General features: G+C 44.5%; 1 protein-coding gene across 1 annotated transcript in view; it reads left to right on the top strand.

The window, feature by feature from the left end:
• Window positions 1–18187, top strand: part of BCAS1 (brain enriched myelin associated protein 1) — an 84573-nt gene that overhangs the window by 49521 nt on the left and 16865 nt on the right. Inside the window, exons 7-8 of the mRNA XM_042780625.1 lie at window positions 5493–5534; window positions 13119–13292. Of these exons, the coding sequence (XP_042636559.1) occupies window positions 5493–5534; window positions 13119–13292 (216 nt within the window). The remainder of the gene's footprint in view (window positions 1–5492; window positions 5535–13118; window positions 13293–18187) is intronic.

Consider the following 18187-nt stretch of genomic DNA (forward strand, 5'->3'; position numbering starts at 1 on the left):
TGTGGTCAATGACATGTGACAATGTATATGTGAACTGCTGTATGGAAAGTGAATTTGCTCTGTAAATCTTCACCCAAATCAAAATAAAATAATAAAAACATAAAAAATAAATAAATAAAATAAAATTAGTTTTCCCATTAAAAAAAAAAGTAAATAAATAAGTAAAGAGTACAGCCAAGAAAACTTTAGACAGCAGCTCTACTCCGTAATCTATGGGGTCGCCATGGGTTGAAATTGATGCAACAACAAAGAGCAGCAGCAGCACTGATTTATGGGGTGTGTGTGGCAAATACTGCAGGCGTTGAGGAAAGGGAGAAAGAACTGTAGGTCCAAATAGACAGAGAGTACCTTGACTTTCCTCTGAATCATCTGGGGTATTTGTTTAAAAGACAGATTTACCCTCTCCCTCAAGCCATGATATTTTCAATAGCCTCATAGGCAGGCAAAGGCTGGACAATGAATAAAGAAGACAGAAGAAGAGTTGATGGATTTGAATTATGGTGTTGGTGAAGAACATTGAATATACATACCATGGACAGCCAGAAGAATTAACAAGTTTGTCTTCGAAGTACAATAGGAGTGCTCCTTAGAAACAAGAATGGCCAGACTTCATCTCTTATACTCTGGACGTGTTATTAGGAGGGACCAGTCCCTGGAGAAGGACATCATGCTTGGTAAGTAGAGAGTCAGTGAAAAAGGGAAAACTCCCAGTGAGATGGACTGACACAGTGGCTGCAACGATGGGCTCAAACGTACCGACAGCTCAGAGGTTGGCACAGGACCGGGCAGTGTCCGTTCTGTTGTCCATTGGGTCATTATGAGTGGGAACTCACTCAGTGGCACCTAACAATATCTCACAGGGGGTCTGGTCAGGAAGGTCAGGCATGTGCCTGGACCATGATGAAAATGCCTGAGTGATGGGTTGGAAAATCCAGGCTTGAGCAGAGAGGGCTTAGGGCTTCCGTGGAACAAGGGCTTCAAACTGTTTGATGCCAGTTCTGTGCCCCGCTGAGAATGTATGTATTCTCACACAATCAGAATACGCATTTTAACAGGCTCCCCTGCTGATTCTTATGTCTGCTTAAGATTCTTATATTTTCGAGTCCTGTGTGAAATCAAAGAGCACAGGGGGGCTGTCATGTGATCAAAATGATGCTTCCCAAAAGCCCGCTGGCTTAAGTGCTACCATGTGGAAATGAGTTCACAAAACTTCGTTTCAGGCATTGGATGTGCTCTTTAAAGGAGAGGAACCCCTTTTATCCATGTTTATACCAAGAAGTTTGCCTGGCATTTAGCTCCTTACTCTCAGCAACACAAGTCTCCAAACTGGATCCTTCGTCATGCACTGAATTGTCATGGTTGTTGTTAATGAGGCAGGACTGTCCTTAGGTTCACCAGGTAATAGCCAGATGCCCAGTTCATTGAAAAAGACAAAGTTATTTCCATTTTCTTCCTTTGAGTGAGAATCTCACACTCTGTTTCCTGACAGCCCCACATGATTCTGACTGGGAATCATGTTAACCTGATAAATGCCTCTTGGTCCACAGACACTGAAGTTGCACTTTCAAATCGCCCTTGTTCTCTCTCATTGAACATGACATTGAAGGGACCTGCTTTTGTCAGCAGGCCTGCTCTGTTCCCTGTGTGGAAGAACCAAGTCATCTTTCCTCCTCTTGGAAGCTTATCCACCGTAACACACTCCATACTGGCAGCAGAAGATAATGCATCGAATGCTGATATTCCTGGTTCCTCAACTGACAGGCTTTCTGCTCGGTGGGAAACAAAGAGAAGAGGAAGAAGGTGCTTGAGCCCGTGACTCACCGTTGTGTATTGAGCAGAGACCATGGACAGATTCTCATCTTCCGTGCTGGAGACCCGAGTTTGAGTCTCGGCCCAGGTACTGCGTGCCCTGCCACCACCTGTTGGTCGGTGGAGGTTTGTGTGTTGGCTGTACTGCTGGCCAGGTTTCAGCAGAGCTTCCAGACTAAGAGAGACGAGCAACAAAGGCCTGACAGCCTACCTCGAAAAATCAACCTCTAAGAATCCTCTTGCTCACAGCGATCTGATCCACATCCAGTCAGGGTAGTGGTGCAGGACCAGGCAGTGGGGTCACCATGAGTTGGGGCATTTTGAAGCCACCCAGCAGTTCCACTGAGCATGGAAACTCAGCTGGGTACAAATACAGATGCAATGCTTGAGTCAAAGGATGGGCCCAGTGAGGATGCTGTAATGCATCAGTCAACTGTCAAGGAGATGAGGGGCACACCTCCAGCCTCCAAGAGAGGTGAGATGTAGAGTCAGAGCAGAAGTTCAATAGATGTTGGAGCAGAACCCTGGAAATTAAGGACAGTCTGCTTCCATTTTGAACACTGACTTGGAAAACTAATATAATACAATATAAAACACTAATATAAATGCCAGCCACAGCTCAATAATGTGGGCTGTTACATTATTACTACTTTGATTGTATTAGCTTTGCAGTTCCATAGAGTTACACTTGACCCATGGTAACATGTTGGAGAGGTGCAAGCCCACAGAGCATGTTTACTGAAAGAACACCACCACGTTGCGAAGCTTTTCTGGAAGGCCTCCAGAGCGTGGCCTTGGTCCTTTCGATTCAGTGTTTCTATCAGTCACGTGAACAATGACATAGAAGCACACCTATCAAGTTGACACAGTGGGTGGGCTCATTGATGCAGTCAAAAAGATGAAGATCTCAAAATACTAGTGCAGTGGACGAAAGTTAGTATGTTCCAGAATATTTGCTGTACAAAAATCGACATGACTTTACTATAAGGGAACAAGTCATCAGGATTTTAATGAAACCTTCATCTCTGCTTCCTCGTTCTGTCTTTGACATCTAGTGTAACCTGGAGGTGGTGTTTAAAATGTCTATTTATAATGAGTTAGGGAAAAAACATATATTTGGCCTGAACAGAGTTAAGGAAATTTCAGAAGCAACATGAAAAAGTTAAAGAAATGTCTAAATAAGTTTAAGAAGAGACTTAAATAGGTCTGTACCTCTTCTTCCCAGTATTCATAAGAATTAGTGTTGTTAATTGAACACTTACTGTGTGCACACACTGTGCTTTACATATATAACATATAACATCAGCAGTTTTCATAGGCTGATGGACATCAATGGAGTCCTTAGGTGGTGCTATCAGTTAACATGCGTAGCTGCTAACCAAAAGCTTGGCTGTTGGAGTCCATGCAGAAGTACCTTGGAAGAAAGTTCTGGGAATCAAATTGTAAAAATTCAGCCACTGAAAACCCTATGGTACAGGTCAACTCTGAAACATATGGGGTCATCAAGAGTCAGAGTCAACTCAACAACTAGTCTGGTTCTGTATATATATATGTGTGTGTGTGTGTGTGTGTGTGTATAGAGAGAGAGAGCAATTTATCTTTAGGAGTTGGATAATCTGTGATTAGGGGACAGGATGTTGTTGTTGTTTGCTGTCGAGTCGGCCCCGACTCATAGCGACCCCTCCTTGGGTTTTCGAGGCAGTATCACTACAGAAGTAGGATTGCCCAACCTTCCTTCCGAGGAGTGGCTGGTGGGTTTGAACCGCCAGCCTTCTGGTTAGCAGTCAAGTGCTTTTAGCCACTATACTACCAGAGCTCCTAGGGGACAGGATAGAGGTCCCTATAGTCTTGTGTCCCAAAATCCATAGGTCAGGTGACAGGGAGAGTGAACAATAAGGGAGTGGAAGGGAAATGTTGATTTGTAGTCTGGAGATAGAGTACATCCTAAGGAAAACTCCCTTTTTGCTCTTACGGCCTTCAGGTTACTGGTTGAGACCCACCCCCATTAAGGAGGATAATTTGCTTTACTTAAGGCCAATTGATTTAATCCCAGGGAACTAGTTCATAACAGAGTCTGGACTGGTGTTTGGCCAGACAGCTGGACACCATAGCCTAGCCACGTTGACCTATAAAATTAACCAACACAAGCGCTTAACCTGGAACCCAAGAGATGAGATTCTTTGGGTCCGTGAATATCCTGAAATCATTTGCAAAAAAAAAAAAAAAAAAAGGTTGTTCTGGTTACCTAGTGCCACTCTAACAAGAATATACCATAAATGGGATGACCTTAATAAACCAGAGTTTATTCTCTTAAGGTTTGGAGGCTTTAAGTCCAAGTTCAAAATGCCAGGCTCTAGGGGCTGGGTGAAAGCCCCTACCTTGGGGTCCAGCTCTGCCTACTGCTCCCGGCCCACTGGAGCTAGAGGCATTTCTTCACTCAGACAGATGCTAGCTGCTGAGGCTGACAAACACAAGGTCGACAAATAAAAAGGCACAGTACCAATGTTACGAAACCACATGGCAGGCCATTAATGTAAGTCCATTGTAAGTCCCAAGTTTGGCAGAACATGGCAGGCTGGTGAACAATGACATGGCTACATGCAGGTCCAAGTGTGCCATAAGCCATTCCCCAAGGCTTCTGCTCATATACAGGAAGCAGACCACATTCCCTAAGGCAGCTACTCAGCTGCTCCCAGTAGATTCCACCGTGGAGTTGATAACCTGTCTCATCATGGGGAATACTACATCCAGCTGCCCAGCCACTTAACCAGGCCCAGCCAAGTTGACACACAAACTGAACTACCACAGTGGTTCATGTTCATTTTTCTGGGAGGAGAGTCCAAGCGTATCAAAAAAGTCTCAAAGTGGTCTGTAACCAGCCTCCCCACACACACACTCCGGAAAAGTATAAGAACCACTGAAGAAGAGACAACAAAGGTGAACTCCAAAGCTGAGACTTGGTCAACTAAAGTGTTGATTGTGGCATTGACCTTTGGTAGAATTGGGGCAGCAGTATAGAGCCAGAATTACTGTAGGGAATAACATGTTTGCAGTTGGATGTGTTGGACCCCAGCCCTCAGCCCTCCATAGAAGCACTCTGACCAGGTTGGACTTTGGCAATGATAACATTGGTGCATATTGATATGAGAAACAGCCTAAGCTGCCCACTGTGGTGCCGTTGAATAGGCTGCATTACAGGGCCACCAGCTCTGTGTGGTCCGTGGAGTGAGTTTCTCTGATCGGTTACAGAATTTTCCTGAAGGGCTCGTTTGTGCTTACCTAACAGTTACCGTATATTGAGTGACTGATCACAACTTCCCTCTTTTCATCAATGACTGGAGGATGTATAGACAAATGTGAGTGTTACCTACTGGCCAAGACTCTGGTTTCTGCTTTCCGAATAAACCCTCTCCTGATTTCATTGCACTTGTATATTTATTTTCCCTTTATTGCATTTTAAAAATACATAATTTAATTGATGTTGTCTTGCTATACTATATACATTTCTGTAACCCTCCTTCAGGTTCTTTTTGAAACAAAGTACATACATAAACAATTCAGTATCAAAGAAATGCACCAAGAGGAAATGGTAGCCCATCCAGCCCTTTACTTTTTTGGAGCATCTTTTTATTTTTATTTTTGCAACATCCTGACTCTTGTTTTTGTTTTTATTTTCCCTTTAGTCAATTAAAGAGGATTCAGTCCCTACAGGTTCAGAGGCAAATGTAAGTTATGTGTTAAATGACAGACTCATTCCACCTTCATCTTCAGCATGTTGGGCCAGTGGTGTTTCCAGCTCTGGGGTCCTGTGTACTTGCATGAGCCAAGTGCTATCCATCTGCGATAGACTCTTTCATCCTTTCACGTGATTTGGGATCACTAGGGAATGACATTGGGTGAATACTTGTAACTCCCAGTGTTGTTCGGTGTCACCAAGTCAGTTTTCAACTTGTCGTGACCTCATGTGGCAAAGGAGAACCATAGGGTTTCCTGTGCCGTAATCTTTATGGGAAGAGATCGCCAGGTCTTTCTTCTGCAGAGCCACTGGGTGGGTTTGAACTGCTAACCTTTCAGTTAACAGCTGAGCACTTAACCGTTGCACCATTGGATCAGTGAAAAATAAATGCAGAATCAGAGCATTTAATAATTTGTTATCACTGAGGGCCTGAAAGAGTCTATGAAATTTAAGAACAGCTTTGCACTTCCTGCAAGACAATGATGGCACATCCTCTCCTTCATTGTACCTTGATTGCTCCTGCATCATTATTTCCATGGCAACCCTTATTCTCTACTAACTTTGGGTGGTACCCAGGGCAGGCAGTTGCTCCAGGCAGGAGGACCTCTTGCTGCAATCGATGCCCAGGCTGTTGGTCCCAAGCCCCAAGTTAGAGAGATGACAATGATAGGTCTGTATACCTGAGACAGATAAGCTGAGCCTCACTGTCCTTTTGGTTTTGGACCTTCTACGAGGATGATCTGAAATTTCAAGAAAGGATGTTTATATGTGACAGAGATGGCCCCATACGAAAACTCAACAAAAATTGTATCTTTCAAAAATATCTTCCAGGGAGATTAAAAGCTTGCCCTTGTGAGTTTCAGACCCAAAGCAGCAGCCCTCTGCCCTGAGTACAGTCTCTGGGGAAAAAAAAAAAAAAAAAAAAAATTGTGTGTGTGTGTGTGTGTATATATATATATATGTGTGTGTGGAAATAAGTGAATTCACAGCTCTTCAAGATAGAAATTGATCGTCATCATGTTGCCAAAGCAAAATGTGGTTTAGCTTTTTCTGAGTGTTTCTTGTTGACTTGGTGATGGATGAAGGTTTGTGTTTTCATTTTTATCCCTCTCAAACTGAACGGATGTTGGAAATCCAAACATGTTCCAGAAATGCTGTCCAGCTTGTGGGATAGAAATTAAAACAGAGGTGTTGGGTCATGATTCCTTGCAGGGGAGACATCTTTGCAATCGGCTTTTTTATTGCTATTGTTGTTATTACCTTTTTATTTTTTAAAAAAATTGGGGGCATAATTGGATCTCAAACCTAGGAGCTCAGCAAAGCAAGGTCTCTCTTAACTGCAGAATGTTCTCATGAATTTGCTAGCTATTTTCTAGAGACTCAAAGGCTCTAGTTATTTCAGCAGCCCGCAGTGAGGGACTCTGTGAGTCTCCTGCAGATTAAATCCAGAGCCTCAGTGAGCGTGCAGGTCCTGAATTTCCTGAAGAAAGGCTCCCCTTTGGCTGTTCACACAACGCCAGCTCTCCTGCAGCCCCCTTGCTGCAAGACAGAGGGGATTTCTAGCAGCAGACAGAAGGTGTTTCATTTCCAGTGTGAATTGAAAGCAGAGACAGCAGCATGAACTGGGACTGAAGTTGTTGATACCAAAAGATAACCCAGAGCTGATAAGGATACATACGGCAGATAGAAAAGTCTTTTTTAAGGAAAATAATGAAGCATTCCAATAAATGCTTTAATTGCCCAGCCCTCCCAAGGATGCTTCTGTTTTTGAGTTACGGCATTTCCTCTTCTAACAGCTTACCCCTTGGATGGATTGGGGCTAAAAAGTGCTGGTCTGGGTCCCACCCTGTCCAGGCTGGGCCGCCCCTCAGGCCTCAGTTTCCTCATCTGTTAATGGCCACACGTGCCCGCCCCTTAGGGCTGTGTAAGAATTCAGTGAGACAATGCTTGTAGTGCTCAGGTCAGTGCCTGAAGCAGAGTGAGAACCCACTCAGAAGCAGGCAGCCCGCAGCCACATCTGCCCCCTGCACACCTGTTTCGATGGATCCCATGGTGAAGAATGGATTTTACATTTTTAAATGGTTGGGGGTAGTTGAAAGAATATTTCATGACACGTAAAAATTATATAAAATTCGAACATCAGTGTCCATAAGTAGTTTTTATTAGGACACAGCTACGCGCATTCCTTTGCATAGTGTCCATGCCTGTGCTCAGGCTCAGATGGCGCAGATGAATAATTGCAACAGAGACTGCTGGGCGGGGCCGCCTGCAGGACCCGTCTGCTGACCCCATCGGTGATTGTCAGCAAGCAGGAGCACGTTACCAGTGAGTGCTTCCTGGTACGCAGAGACTTGCCTTGTAAAATTGTACAGCTCACAGCGGGCCCAGCACCCACATGGACAGGAGACAGATCTTAGGTTTCTTTTTCCATCCTTCTCTCAAAAAAAGAGAGGTTAGTCAAACCAGTGTACGGTCTCTCACCATTCAGAACAGGACAGTTGGGTGTGCTGAAGCGTATGACGGGGCATGGTTGTGGTTCAGTGGTAGAACTCTCACCTTTTGTGCATGAGACAGGAGTTCGATTTCCGGCCAGCACACTTTAAGCACAGCCACTACCCTGACTGTCAGTGGAGGCTTGTCTGATGCTCTGATGCTGAGCAGGTTTCAGGGAAGCTTCCAGACTAAGACTAGAAATAAAGACCTGGAGATCGACTCCAGAAAAGTCAGCCGGTGCAAACCCCATAGCTGACAGGCAGCCGGTCTTGCTGTGCCTGGAGTCATGGGAGTCAGGGGCTGACCCGAGGCAGCTGATAGCAACGGCCACAAGCATATTGCAGGCGTTCTTTAGTGAGTGCTTATAGCTTAATTAGGGTTGAGTTTATTTTACTTCATTTCTCTACCTGCAATTTTCCAACACACACCCAGCAACCAATGCAAGATCCACCCGTATTTACAGAGTAAGAATGACATAAACTTCGAGGCAACTAAGTATAACCCTTTACTGAAATGTATATTGCCTCTGTTCAAGCCATTTTCATGCTGTGTACACCGTGGTGGTGGTGGTGCTGGTGTTAGGTGCCGTCAAGTCAGCTCCGACTCATTGCGACCCTGTGGAGAACAGAACGAAACACTTCCGGCCCTGTGCCAGCTTTATACCATATCCCCTATTAAAATGAAGCCGTGGGGATTTGATTCCAAAATATGGCACAGAGCTGGTTTTCATAGCGTCCGTCACACCCAGGATTAAAATGTGCAGATGCAGTAATGTGTTCTTAACGAGGCACAAAGCTCTAGCCTGGAAGGAAGTTGGAAAATGAGCCAAATAAAAATGGAATTCATATGTCTGTATATGCAAATCAGATCCACACTTCACCCAAGTCGTTCCGGGTTTTCCACTCTGGATGCCAGAGGAATTTCCTTGGCTGCTAAAAGCCGGTTCCTCAGCCTGACTGCAAAGCCAATGTGAGTTTCTAGAAGTCCCAGTTTTGGCCTACTGAAATAGTTGTGTTTTAGAGACTGGACTGGTGGCCTAGGATGTATGAGTTGATGCTTCTTGACATTAGGGAGGGCCCAGGAAGGCAACCTTTGGCATTCAAATAATGTTGAATTGCAAAGCAAAGGCCATAAAATGCCACCGTTTTGTTATAGGAGTAATTTTTCCTCCAGCGCAGAGGAGCCGACTTCAGGGACAGAATACTTGAGAACCGAGGGTCAGGCAGACCCTGTTGTTCACGACCTACCTGAGGCCATTGGCCACCTTCCTCACTCCGTCTTCCCTGGATCTCATGCAAAGATGGCAACCACCACACCTTGAGTATTTGATGGTGATTGGTGTAAACCAGCAACCCTGTCACTTCGCCAAGGAACAAGGGTAGGGACCTAGTTCTGGCAGATGAAACGTGCCCTGACTTGGAGGATCAAAACTGGGAAGTGGATGTGGAGCAAATTGTTTCTAAGGCCTTCCTTCCTTCCTTCTTAGGACATGGGGTTGGAACCACAGCAGCTATTTTATGACTCTGAGGTAATACATCAAAAAATGAGAATCCAGTATGTCAAAGACGACTGGGCCAAGTAAGAGAAAGAGCCAGGGTTCCGGGAGACGCTGTGGGGCCACTGAACAGCTCCGGGACTTCCTCGTTGCTATGTGTTCCATGTTTTCATGGATTAAGCCACCATGAGATAGTCAGTTATTGGCAACCAATTCCATCCTCACTGAAATGGTTACTTACCTGTGGCCAGTTGTTCATCCATTCAGATTCTTCATCTGTATGTGGATGAAGTTATTGACCTGAGCTGTCTTTGTAACTCTTTATTGAGTTACTATATAAAGCATGGGAGCTCTGGTAGCATAGTGCCTAAGGCATTGACTGCTAACCAGAAGGCTGGCGGTTCAAACCCACCAGCCACTCCTCGGAAGGAAGGTTGGCCAATCTACTTCCGTAGTGATACCGCCTCAGAACCCAAAGAGGGGTCGCTATGAGTCGGGGCTGACTCAATGGCACATAACAACAACAATATAAAGAATATGTTATATGAACAGAGGGTCTGTTCACCAAGTAACTGCCAAATGGTTGTACTGTATTACTTTCAGGAAAAAAAAAAAAAATGTAGTCGCCTGAGTTCAAGGTCTCTTGAATTTAAATTAATAGAGAAGACAAACTGTCAAGCAAATTATGTAACAACTAACAACAGTGCAGTTTCTGGACATGAAATTAATATTTAAATAACTTATTTTCCCCCACTGCTGTTCTTAAGGGAGCTCTGGTGGCGTAGTCCCTAAGGCATTTGACTGCTAACCGGAAGGCTGGTGGTTTAAACCCACCAGCCACTCCTCGGAAGGAAGGTTGGGAAATCTACTTCTGTAATGATACCACCTCAGAAACCCAAGGAGGAGTACCTGTGAGTTGGAACCTACTCCACAGTAGTGAATGAGCTGTTCTTAAACATTGTGAGTCTCTGTGGTATACCAGTGCTAATGTATTCTCACAGTTGCTTCAGCCCAGGAAAGCTGTGCATTGTTTTTAAATATGTAGAAATTATTGTGATGATTCATTTAGCAAAAAGAGAGGTGAACAGAGAGCTTTCCCATGTACCAAACCTTGTCTATACTGATGTCATCTCTGTACCTAGAGAAAGAACTAAATGTCCTCAATTAAGACAAAAAATACCTTGCATGATGCTGGCACAGTGAGAGGTAGAAATTAACATGATCACCTCCAGACAGCAGAGCGTACCTAGTGGGGGATTTCAGAAAATCTGTGCCCGTGGAGGAAGTAGCTCTAATGATAACAAGAATGACAGCCACTGCATTAATTGAGTGGATACTATGTGCCAGCCCCTGTTGTAAGAATGTTATACATACTGCCTCATTTACTCCTTAAAACAGCTTTCCGCAGTATGCACTGTCCCGTTGAGAAAGGAGAAAGCAAAGGCACAGAGATGTTGAGTAGCGACCTTGCATTGGGAAGGTAAAAAAATGTCCATTGAGTTGATAACAACTCCTAGTGACCCTTTGGATTGGAGCAGAGTTGCCCCATAGGGTTTCTAAGGCTATCAATCTTTACAGAAGCAGACTGCCTCATCTTTCTCCTGCTGAGTGGCTGGTGGGTTCAAACCACTAACCTTGTGGCTACCAGACAAATGCTTCAACCACTGTGCCACCAGAGCTCCTTGACCTTGTATTATTAACTTGCTTCCATGGAGTCGATTCCAGCTGATAGCGACCCTCATTAGATTTCCAAGGCAGTAAATCTTTACAGAAGTAGATTACCCCACCTTCCTTCCACAGAGCAGCTGGTGGGTTTGAACCCGTTGATTAGCAGTCAGATGCCTTAGGCACTCCGCCACCAGAGCTCCTTGACCTTGTATTAGGACTACAGAGGCCAGGTTTAGGCCCAGGCAGGCTGCCTTCCAGCCTGTGCTCCTTCCACTCTGCAGACCACCTGTGTTTCAGAATTACCCCAAAGGCCTTTCTGCCTGAAGCTGATTGTGCAGAAATGGAGTTGGGCTAAATCAGGCCTGGATTTGGAAACCCATGTCTATGTTCAACCCTCAATCTCCATCTCTTATTTGGCTCCAGTCTTAGCCTGGTTTCTGAGAGACAGGCCAGGGTCAAGAGCGAGACCCCCAGCAGTGGAAGCCTACCCCCATTATGTGTCGTCTGGCCAGTCCAGGCCTTTACTCTTGGGAGGTCTTTAGATGAGGCACCCTGACTCTTCCTCACCACAGCCCCACCACTCCTCCTTACATTACGTCAGTCCATGCTGACATGACCTGCCTTCTGCCCTGGGGAGCTCTGCGTTTCCGACTCCCCAGCCTAGGTCTTAATTTACAAAGGGAGAACATGAGAAGCCATGTCACTGTCTTAAGAGCTGGTGAAGTGGAGAGAAATTGCTGGATATAGTTGCCGTGGTCTGGGATGTTCCTGCATGCGCATTTCTCAATGGCCGCTCTCTGCTTCAGGTGATGATCGAGAGATGAAAGGACCTTCCCAGTTTGGGTCACTGGGGACATTTGCAAGCCAGGGTCTATTTTTTATTAAGGAAAGGACGATAGTTTTTCCACACACATACTGTTTTCGGAAACAGTTAAGGCCCTAGCTAAGTGTTTCTTTCTCCTAACAGTGAGAGCAAGGCTTCGAGGAAGCTCAGGCTCTGCTACCAGCAAAGAAAAGCATAAAGAAGGCTTTGGCTGGATAGTGCTCCCTCTGAAGAGGGGCTGCCAAACTCCTTCTGCAAGGGCCAGATAGTCAACATTTTAGGCTTTGTGGACCACATAAGTCTCCGTTGCATATTCTTCATCTCCTTGGGTTTTATTCATTTGTTTTTAAACCCATTAAAAATGTAAAAAACCATTCTTAGACCGGGGGCTGCACATGGCCAGGTGCAATATTATGCTGACCTCTGCCTGAAGAAGTAGCAACAATGACAAAGAAATGTAAACCCCTCTCCCAGGCCAGTTCATTCTGCCCTGTTCCAGACACCAGGCAAACGCAGAAAGTGTCCCAGGGGTGACGGGGACACAGGACAGGTGGAGTGAGCCAACGCAAAGGAATCGGGCTCAGAGTGAAGGGGAGCTTCCTAGTCCCACGCCCGTGCTGGCCAAGATGAAACTGTCAGGGGCAGGGAAACTAGATGCTGCCGAGGGAGCAAACAACACAAATACAGAAAAGGTTGACACCTTGTGATGTGTGTAACGAATGTCACTGAACAGTTTGTATAGGAATTGTCAAGTGAGAACCTAACTTACTATGTAAACTTTCACCAAAAACTAAAAAATAGATATATTATTTAAAAAACAAACAAAAGTGCTGGGACCTCTTACCCGAGCTTTGCCCTTTCATGGGGAACTTAGCCACATCTGACTCAGTCCATTTGGCAGTTATTAGGAATTTGACTGTTTGAGAGCAAGTTAGCTGAGGTGACGTTACTCCTCAGTAATGTGTAGAAATGGTTGTAGGTTCCAGTTCATGGTGACGATGTGGACAAGGGGGCCACTAGGACCCCATGCTATAAAATGTGTGATGGAGGAGTGCTGTTTTTCACTGTCTTATTACCTGGCACAATAAATCCAGGTGGTGTGCCAGTCACCAGTAGAGATTATCAAGTCTGAGGACGTAGAATCAACCTTACAAACAGTGGACCTCAATGAGGATGGAGATGCTGCCCCTGAAGCCGCAGAAATGAAACCCAAAAGAGAAGAAAGCACACCGCCAAGAACCTCGTTGATGGCGTTTTTCAGGCAAAGGGTAAGCCACCTGCCTCCGGTTCTGCATAATTGACACACCTAGGGCAGGGCTTCCCCAAGCAAAAGACACAGATCACAGGTGTCATGTGGGTAGTAGGTATGGAATATAAATTGTGCAGGGAGAAACTTCCTTTCCATCCTTCCAATTCAGTCACAGACAAAGTGTCAGTTTCCTGCTAATGGTTTTTAACCCTCACTGATCTCCCTTCCTAACAAAGAAAAGGCTGGTATTGGGTCCAGAGTTTTGGCAAACCACAGCATCTTCTAGAATTTAATATTATCGTTAAGTTTTCATTTTATTTTGCTTGAAGTTTCCTTTTGTTTATGGCAAATTATATAGCTTTTACTGTTACATTAATGATAGGAAGTTTTCTTTGAAAATACAGTTATTTCTATAAAGAACGTAAGGTATATTTTTTTCAAGGCTTCAGTAATAAAGAGTCCAAGTTATATGTTGCCGTGGCAACAATTTTGAAGGTGATACATGAAAGACTCAGATTCGGGCAGAACTCACTTGGAGATCATTGAAATAAGAAAAATGACAAAATAATTTTCTGCTGGTGAAAACGCATCACTTAGCTGGTGAAATTGCTTTACTTTTAACTTGTATAGAGTAAGTAGAAGGAGACGCCCTGGTGGGACAGAGGTTAAGTGCTCAGCTGCTAACCAAAAAATCAGCAGTTCAGCCCCACCAGCCGCTCTGCAGGGGAAAGATGTGGCAGTCTGCTTCTGAAAAGATTACCCAAAACCAAACGCACTGCTGTCAACCCCAGTCTGACTCATAGCAATCCCATAGGACGGGGTGAATCTGCCTCATAGGGTTTCCAAGCCTTTAAATCTCTACAAAAGCAGACTTCCACATTGTTCTCCTAATAGGGCAGATGGTGGGATCGAACCAGTGGCCTTTCAATTAGCAGCCTAGTGCTTTAACCACTGTGCCACTAGTGTTTTTCATAAAGCTGCCAGCCTAGGACACCTTATGGGGCAGTTCGGCTCTGTTGTGTGGGGTGGCCAGGAGTCATAACTTGATGCCAGTGGGTTTAGACAGTGTGTGCAGACACCTCTTGTGCCTGTCTAGAGCCGTGTACATTAAATAGCTAAACACTCCAAAAGAACAAACCAAACTCACTGCTGTTGAGTCCATTCAACTCATAGCAACCCCTCCTTGGGTTTCTGAGGCAGTAGCACTACAGAAAGAGATTGCCCAAACTGCCTTCCGAAGAGTGGCTGATGGGTTTGAACCGCCAGCCTTCTGGTTAGCAGTCAAGTGCCTTAGGTACTACGTCACCAGAGATCCTAGCTAAATGCTCAGAACTTAATAATATAATACAGCAAACTCAAATCAGCTGGAGGGAGGGAAGAAACCTATGCAAAATGCCATTGGTTTAATTCTCTTCTAATGAAAAATAAGAATTTCATTATAGTGAGTTTTTATTTTCAAGAGTATTTGGGGGTTTGATCCTTTGAGAAGGCACCTCTCTCCATTTTCACAGGTGCACCCTGTCAAAGGGGTTCTTTATAGTCCACAAAACAAAGCCAACAGAATCCTTGCCAGTGGGAGCGGAGGCCTGTTGGAGTAGCTGTCAGAGGCTGTTGGCCATCATTTTCTTTCTTGTTAACGTTCTGACGTGCAAGGTAAGCAGTGCACAGCTCGTTTAGCAGGCACGCCACTTGAATGGCTAGTCATTTGGTCTGCAGTTTGAAGCTGAGAGTGGAGATCAAAACTGTGATTTTAAAACGGATGTTTACACAATGTCCGGAAAGAAAAGAATGGCCAGTTTCTGGCAACTCGTCTACGTACCAGTGGGATCCCCACATAGCTCGCCGTGACACTGAGGGTGATCACACTTTCTTGTTTCTGGACAGAGCTGGAAAATACAGACAAAAATGAGAAGGCAGTATGAGTTGTCTTCCAAATAACCAACACGGAGCTTTCTTCATTTGAAAGTGGCAGTGGTGGGGTGCAGGTACAGAGACTCCAGATAAAGTACAAGAAACCTCTGAACCACACACTGCATCCGCCTGAAACAAATCTTTAAATTCCAGTGAGGTCCCATGTTAGGTAAATTCATCCCCCCAAACTCTCTGTGACACGTCGCTGGGCAAAATTCCTTAGCAGTGGAAATGGGAAAGTCTGATTTGTTAGGGGAACAAGAGAGTCCTGTGGAACTGATGCTCTGTCGGACAGGCAGGGTGGGAGAAGTCAGGTTTCCGAAGCAATCCTCAGTGGATCCACAGCCCCAGAGCTTAGCACATCCACTGGGACTACTACCCACTGCAGGAAAAAGGTCGGGCCTGAGAGCCTAATGTTACTCATTCCTTGTAATGTTTAAACACGGCTTCAAGACTTCCATGATGGTTAGAGTTTCCCCTAACGATTCCAGATGTCTTTATCATCCTTGTCATTCATTCTGATTTGTTTTCATTAGAACACTACAATGCCATTGTAATTAATTCAGATACAGAAAAGATGTGGGCTTTCCAGTTTAACACAGTCCCCACCACTCCCTATTGTCATACCCAGCCCAGCTCACTCATTTCTGTCACTGGCATGATCCCATGGATACTTGAGTCCAGAACCTCAGATATAGAACCACCTCATTATTTATTATGACTTCTTTGGATCACATCATCACTCTGATGAACCAATGCTCTATTGATGGATGTTTGGGTTGCATCCAGCTTTTGCAGTTCATTCATTCACTTATTCAGCAAATTATTACTGAGTGCCCACTAAATTCCAGGCATAAGGAGCTCTGGTGATGCAGTGCTTAAGTACTCAGCTGCTAACCAACAGATCAGCAGTTAGACCCTCCCTGCCAGCTACTGGATGAGAAAAAGACGTGGTAGTTGGCTTCCATGTTGTTGTTGTTGTTATGTGCCGTTGAGTCAGACCCAACTCATAGTGACACCTCCTTCTAACCTTCCTTCCGAGGAGTGACTGGTGGATTTGAACTGCCAGCCTTCTGTAGCAGTCAAGTACCTTAGGCACTATGCTACCAGAGCTCCATAAAGATTCAAAAAAAAAAATCACTGCTATCAAGTCGATTCCAATTGATAGTGACCCACATTGGGTTTCCAAGGTGGTTAATCTTTAGGAAATTAGATTGCGTAGTCTTCCAGAGTGGCTGGTGGGTTTGAACTGCCAACCTTCTGGCTACCAGTCAGAATGCCTTAGGCACTCTGCCACCTGGAAACCCTCTGGGGCCGTTCTACTCTGTGCTGTAGGGATGCTGTGAGTCGGAATGGACTCAACGGTGGTGGGTTTGTTTTTCCATTTATTTGTTTAAATTCCAGGCACTAGGGATGCAACAGTGAGCAGACACAGAGCAGAGCTAAGGCGCGAAGGAGATGCTTGCTTTCTCACGGTTGTTACCATCAGGGAGCATGTGCTGCTTACCCTCCAAACAGCACCACAGAGGCTTTACTAACCTGCTTCAGTATCATGGGTACTTGGATGTGTGTCACTTAATACCCCCATAGAACAGATTCCTGGAAGTCAACTTCCTTTTCAGGGGAAAAAAAAAAAATTGCTTTTTGGGAAAACACCATTCTTCTCAGGAAACATTTTTTGGGATCATTTCATGGCTTTTGAGCTAATTTAGACTCTCAGTGTCTGCAGGGAAAACAAACAAACAAAACTACTCCACTACTTTCGAAGAGCTTGGAAATACAGACAGCATCTGGGCCGTCGTGACGGGGGAAATTGAGCCAAATAAGTGAATGCTTCTAAACTGATTTCAGATGTTATGAGCAGTATATGCTTTTTTAAAAACCAATTTTATAGAAGAGAAAACTCAGTTGCAAATGTGTCACCATTGTTTTTCATTCACTTTCTCTATTCCTCGAATCATTGATTTTTCTAACTTCTGTCCTTGACCCAAGGAGCCCTAGTGGTGCAGTGGTTAAAGCGCTCAGCTGCCAACCAAAGGGTGAGTGGTTCAAACCCGCCAGCTGCTCCACAGCAGAAAGTTGTGGCAGTCTGCTTCTGTAAATATTTACAAAAAAAAAATGTGCCTTTGGGTAGATTCCAACTCATAGTGACCCCATTGGTTTTCCAAGGCTATAAATCGTCACAGAAGCAGACTGCCCCATCTTTCTTCCACGGCACGGCTGGTGGGTTTGAACCACTGACATTTTGGTTAGCAGACAGATGCCTTAACCATTACACCACCAGAGCCTAGGAAAACTTACGTGGCAGTTCTACTCTTACTCTGTAGGGTCTCTATGAGTAGGAATCAACTCAGTGACAACGGATTGGGTCTGGTTTTGGCAGCCTTTGCCCCACCTCAATTTCCTTTCAAATAACTCATGTACCCACGAACCAGTGGGAAAGTAAGTGCAGCGAAACCTGTGAGACCTGGAACTCAGCGGGACTGCCTTGTGTCTCCAGGTCTTGGACAGGATGCACTCTTAACCATGCTTCTATCATTCATTTTAGTGGAAAATATTTGTGTTTCCTTCTCAGACAAGTTTCCACCTTACACTAGTTCAGGCTTTCACAGGTTTTACTGTACTGTTTGGAGTTTTTTGTTTTTTTTTTTCCATTAAAGTAACAAAATGCACTGCTATTGCTAAAGAAATCTTTTTCTTTCCAGAAATGAACTTCTCAGAGAAAGAAAAAGAATATAATTTTTCAAAAGAGCTATAATTTCAGGGTAAAAAGTACCAAAGTCATATAAGTACTGGCATTATATTTGACACGCATAGATGTACCATTTCACAAAGAACATATAGGCTCCTACATGAGTTCAAAATAATTGCAAGGAATATCTAAGACATCTGCCATGCCTTAAATAGAACAAGATTTTCATATGTATTAATTCAACTGTATGTCAGAAATTTGGATGTTTGAAGTGCTAGTATATTTTTAAAAAGTGCGTGGGTAGATGAATG

Source organism: Orycteropus afer, unplaced genomic scaffold, assembly GCF_000298275.1.
Source record: "Orycteropus afer afer isolate SDZICR_OR568_19922 unplaced genomic scaffold, OryAfe1.0 scaffold00049, whole genome shotgun sequence".
In the NCBI taxonomy this organism is placed as follows: domain Eukaryota; kingdom Metazoa; phylum Chordata; class Mammalia; order Tubulidentata; family Orycteropodidae; genus Orycteropus; species Orycteropus afer.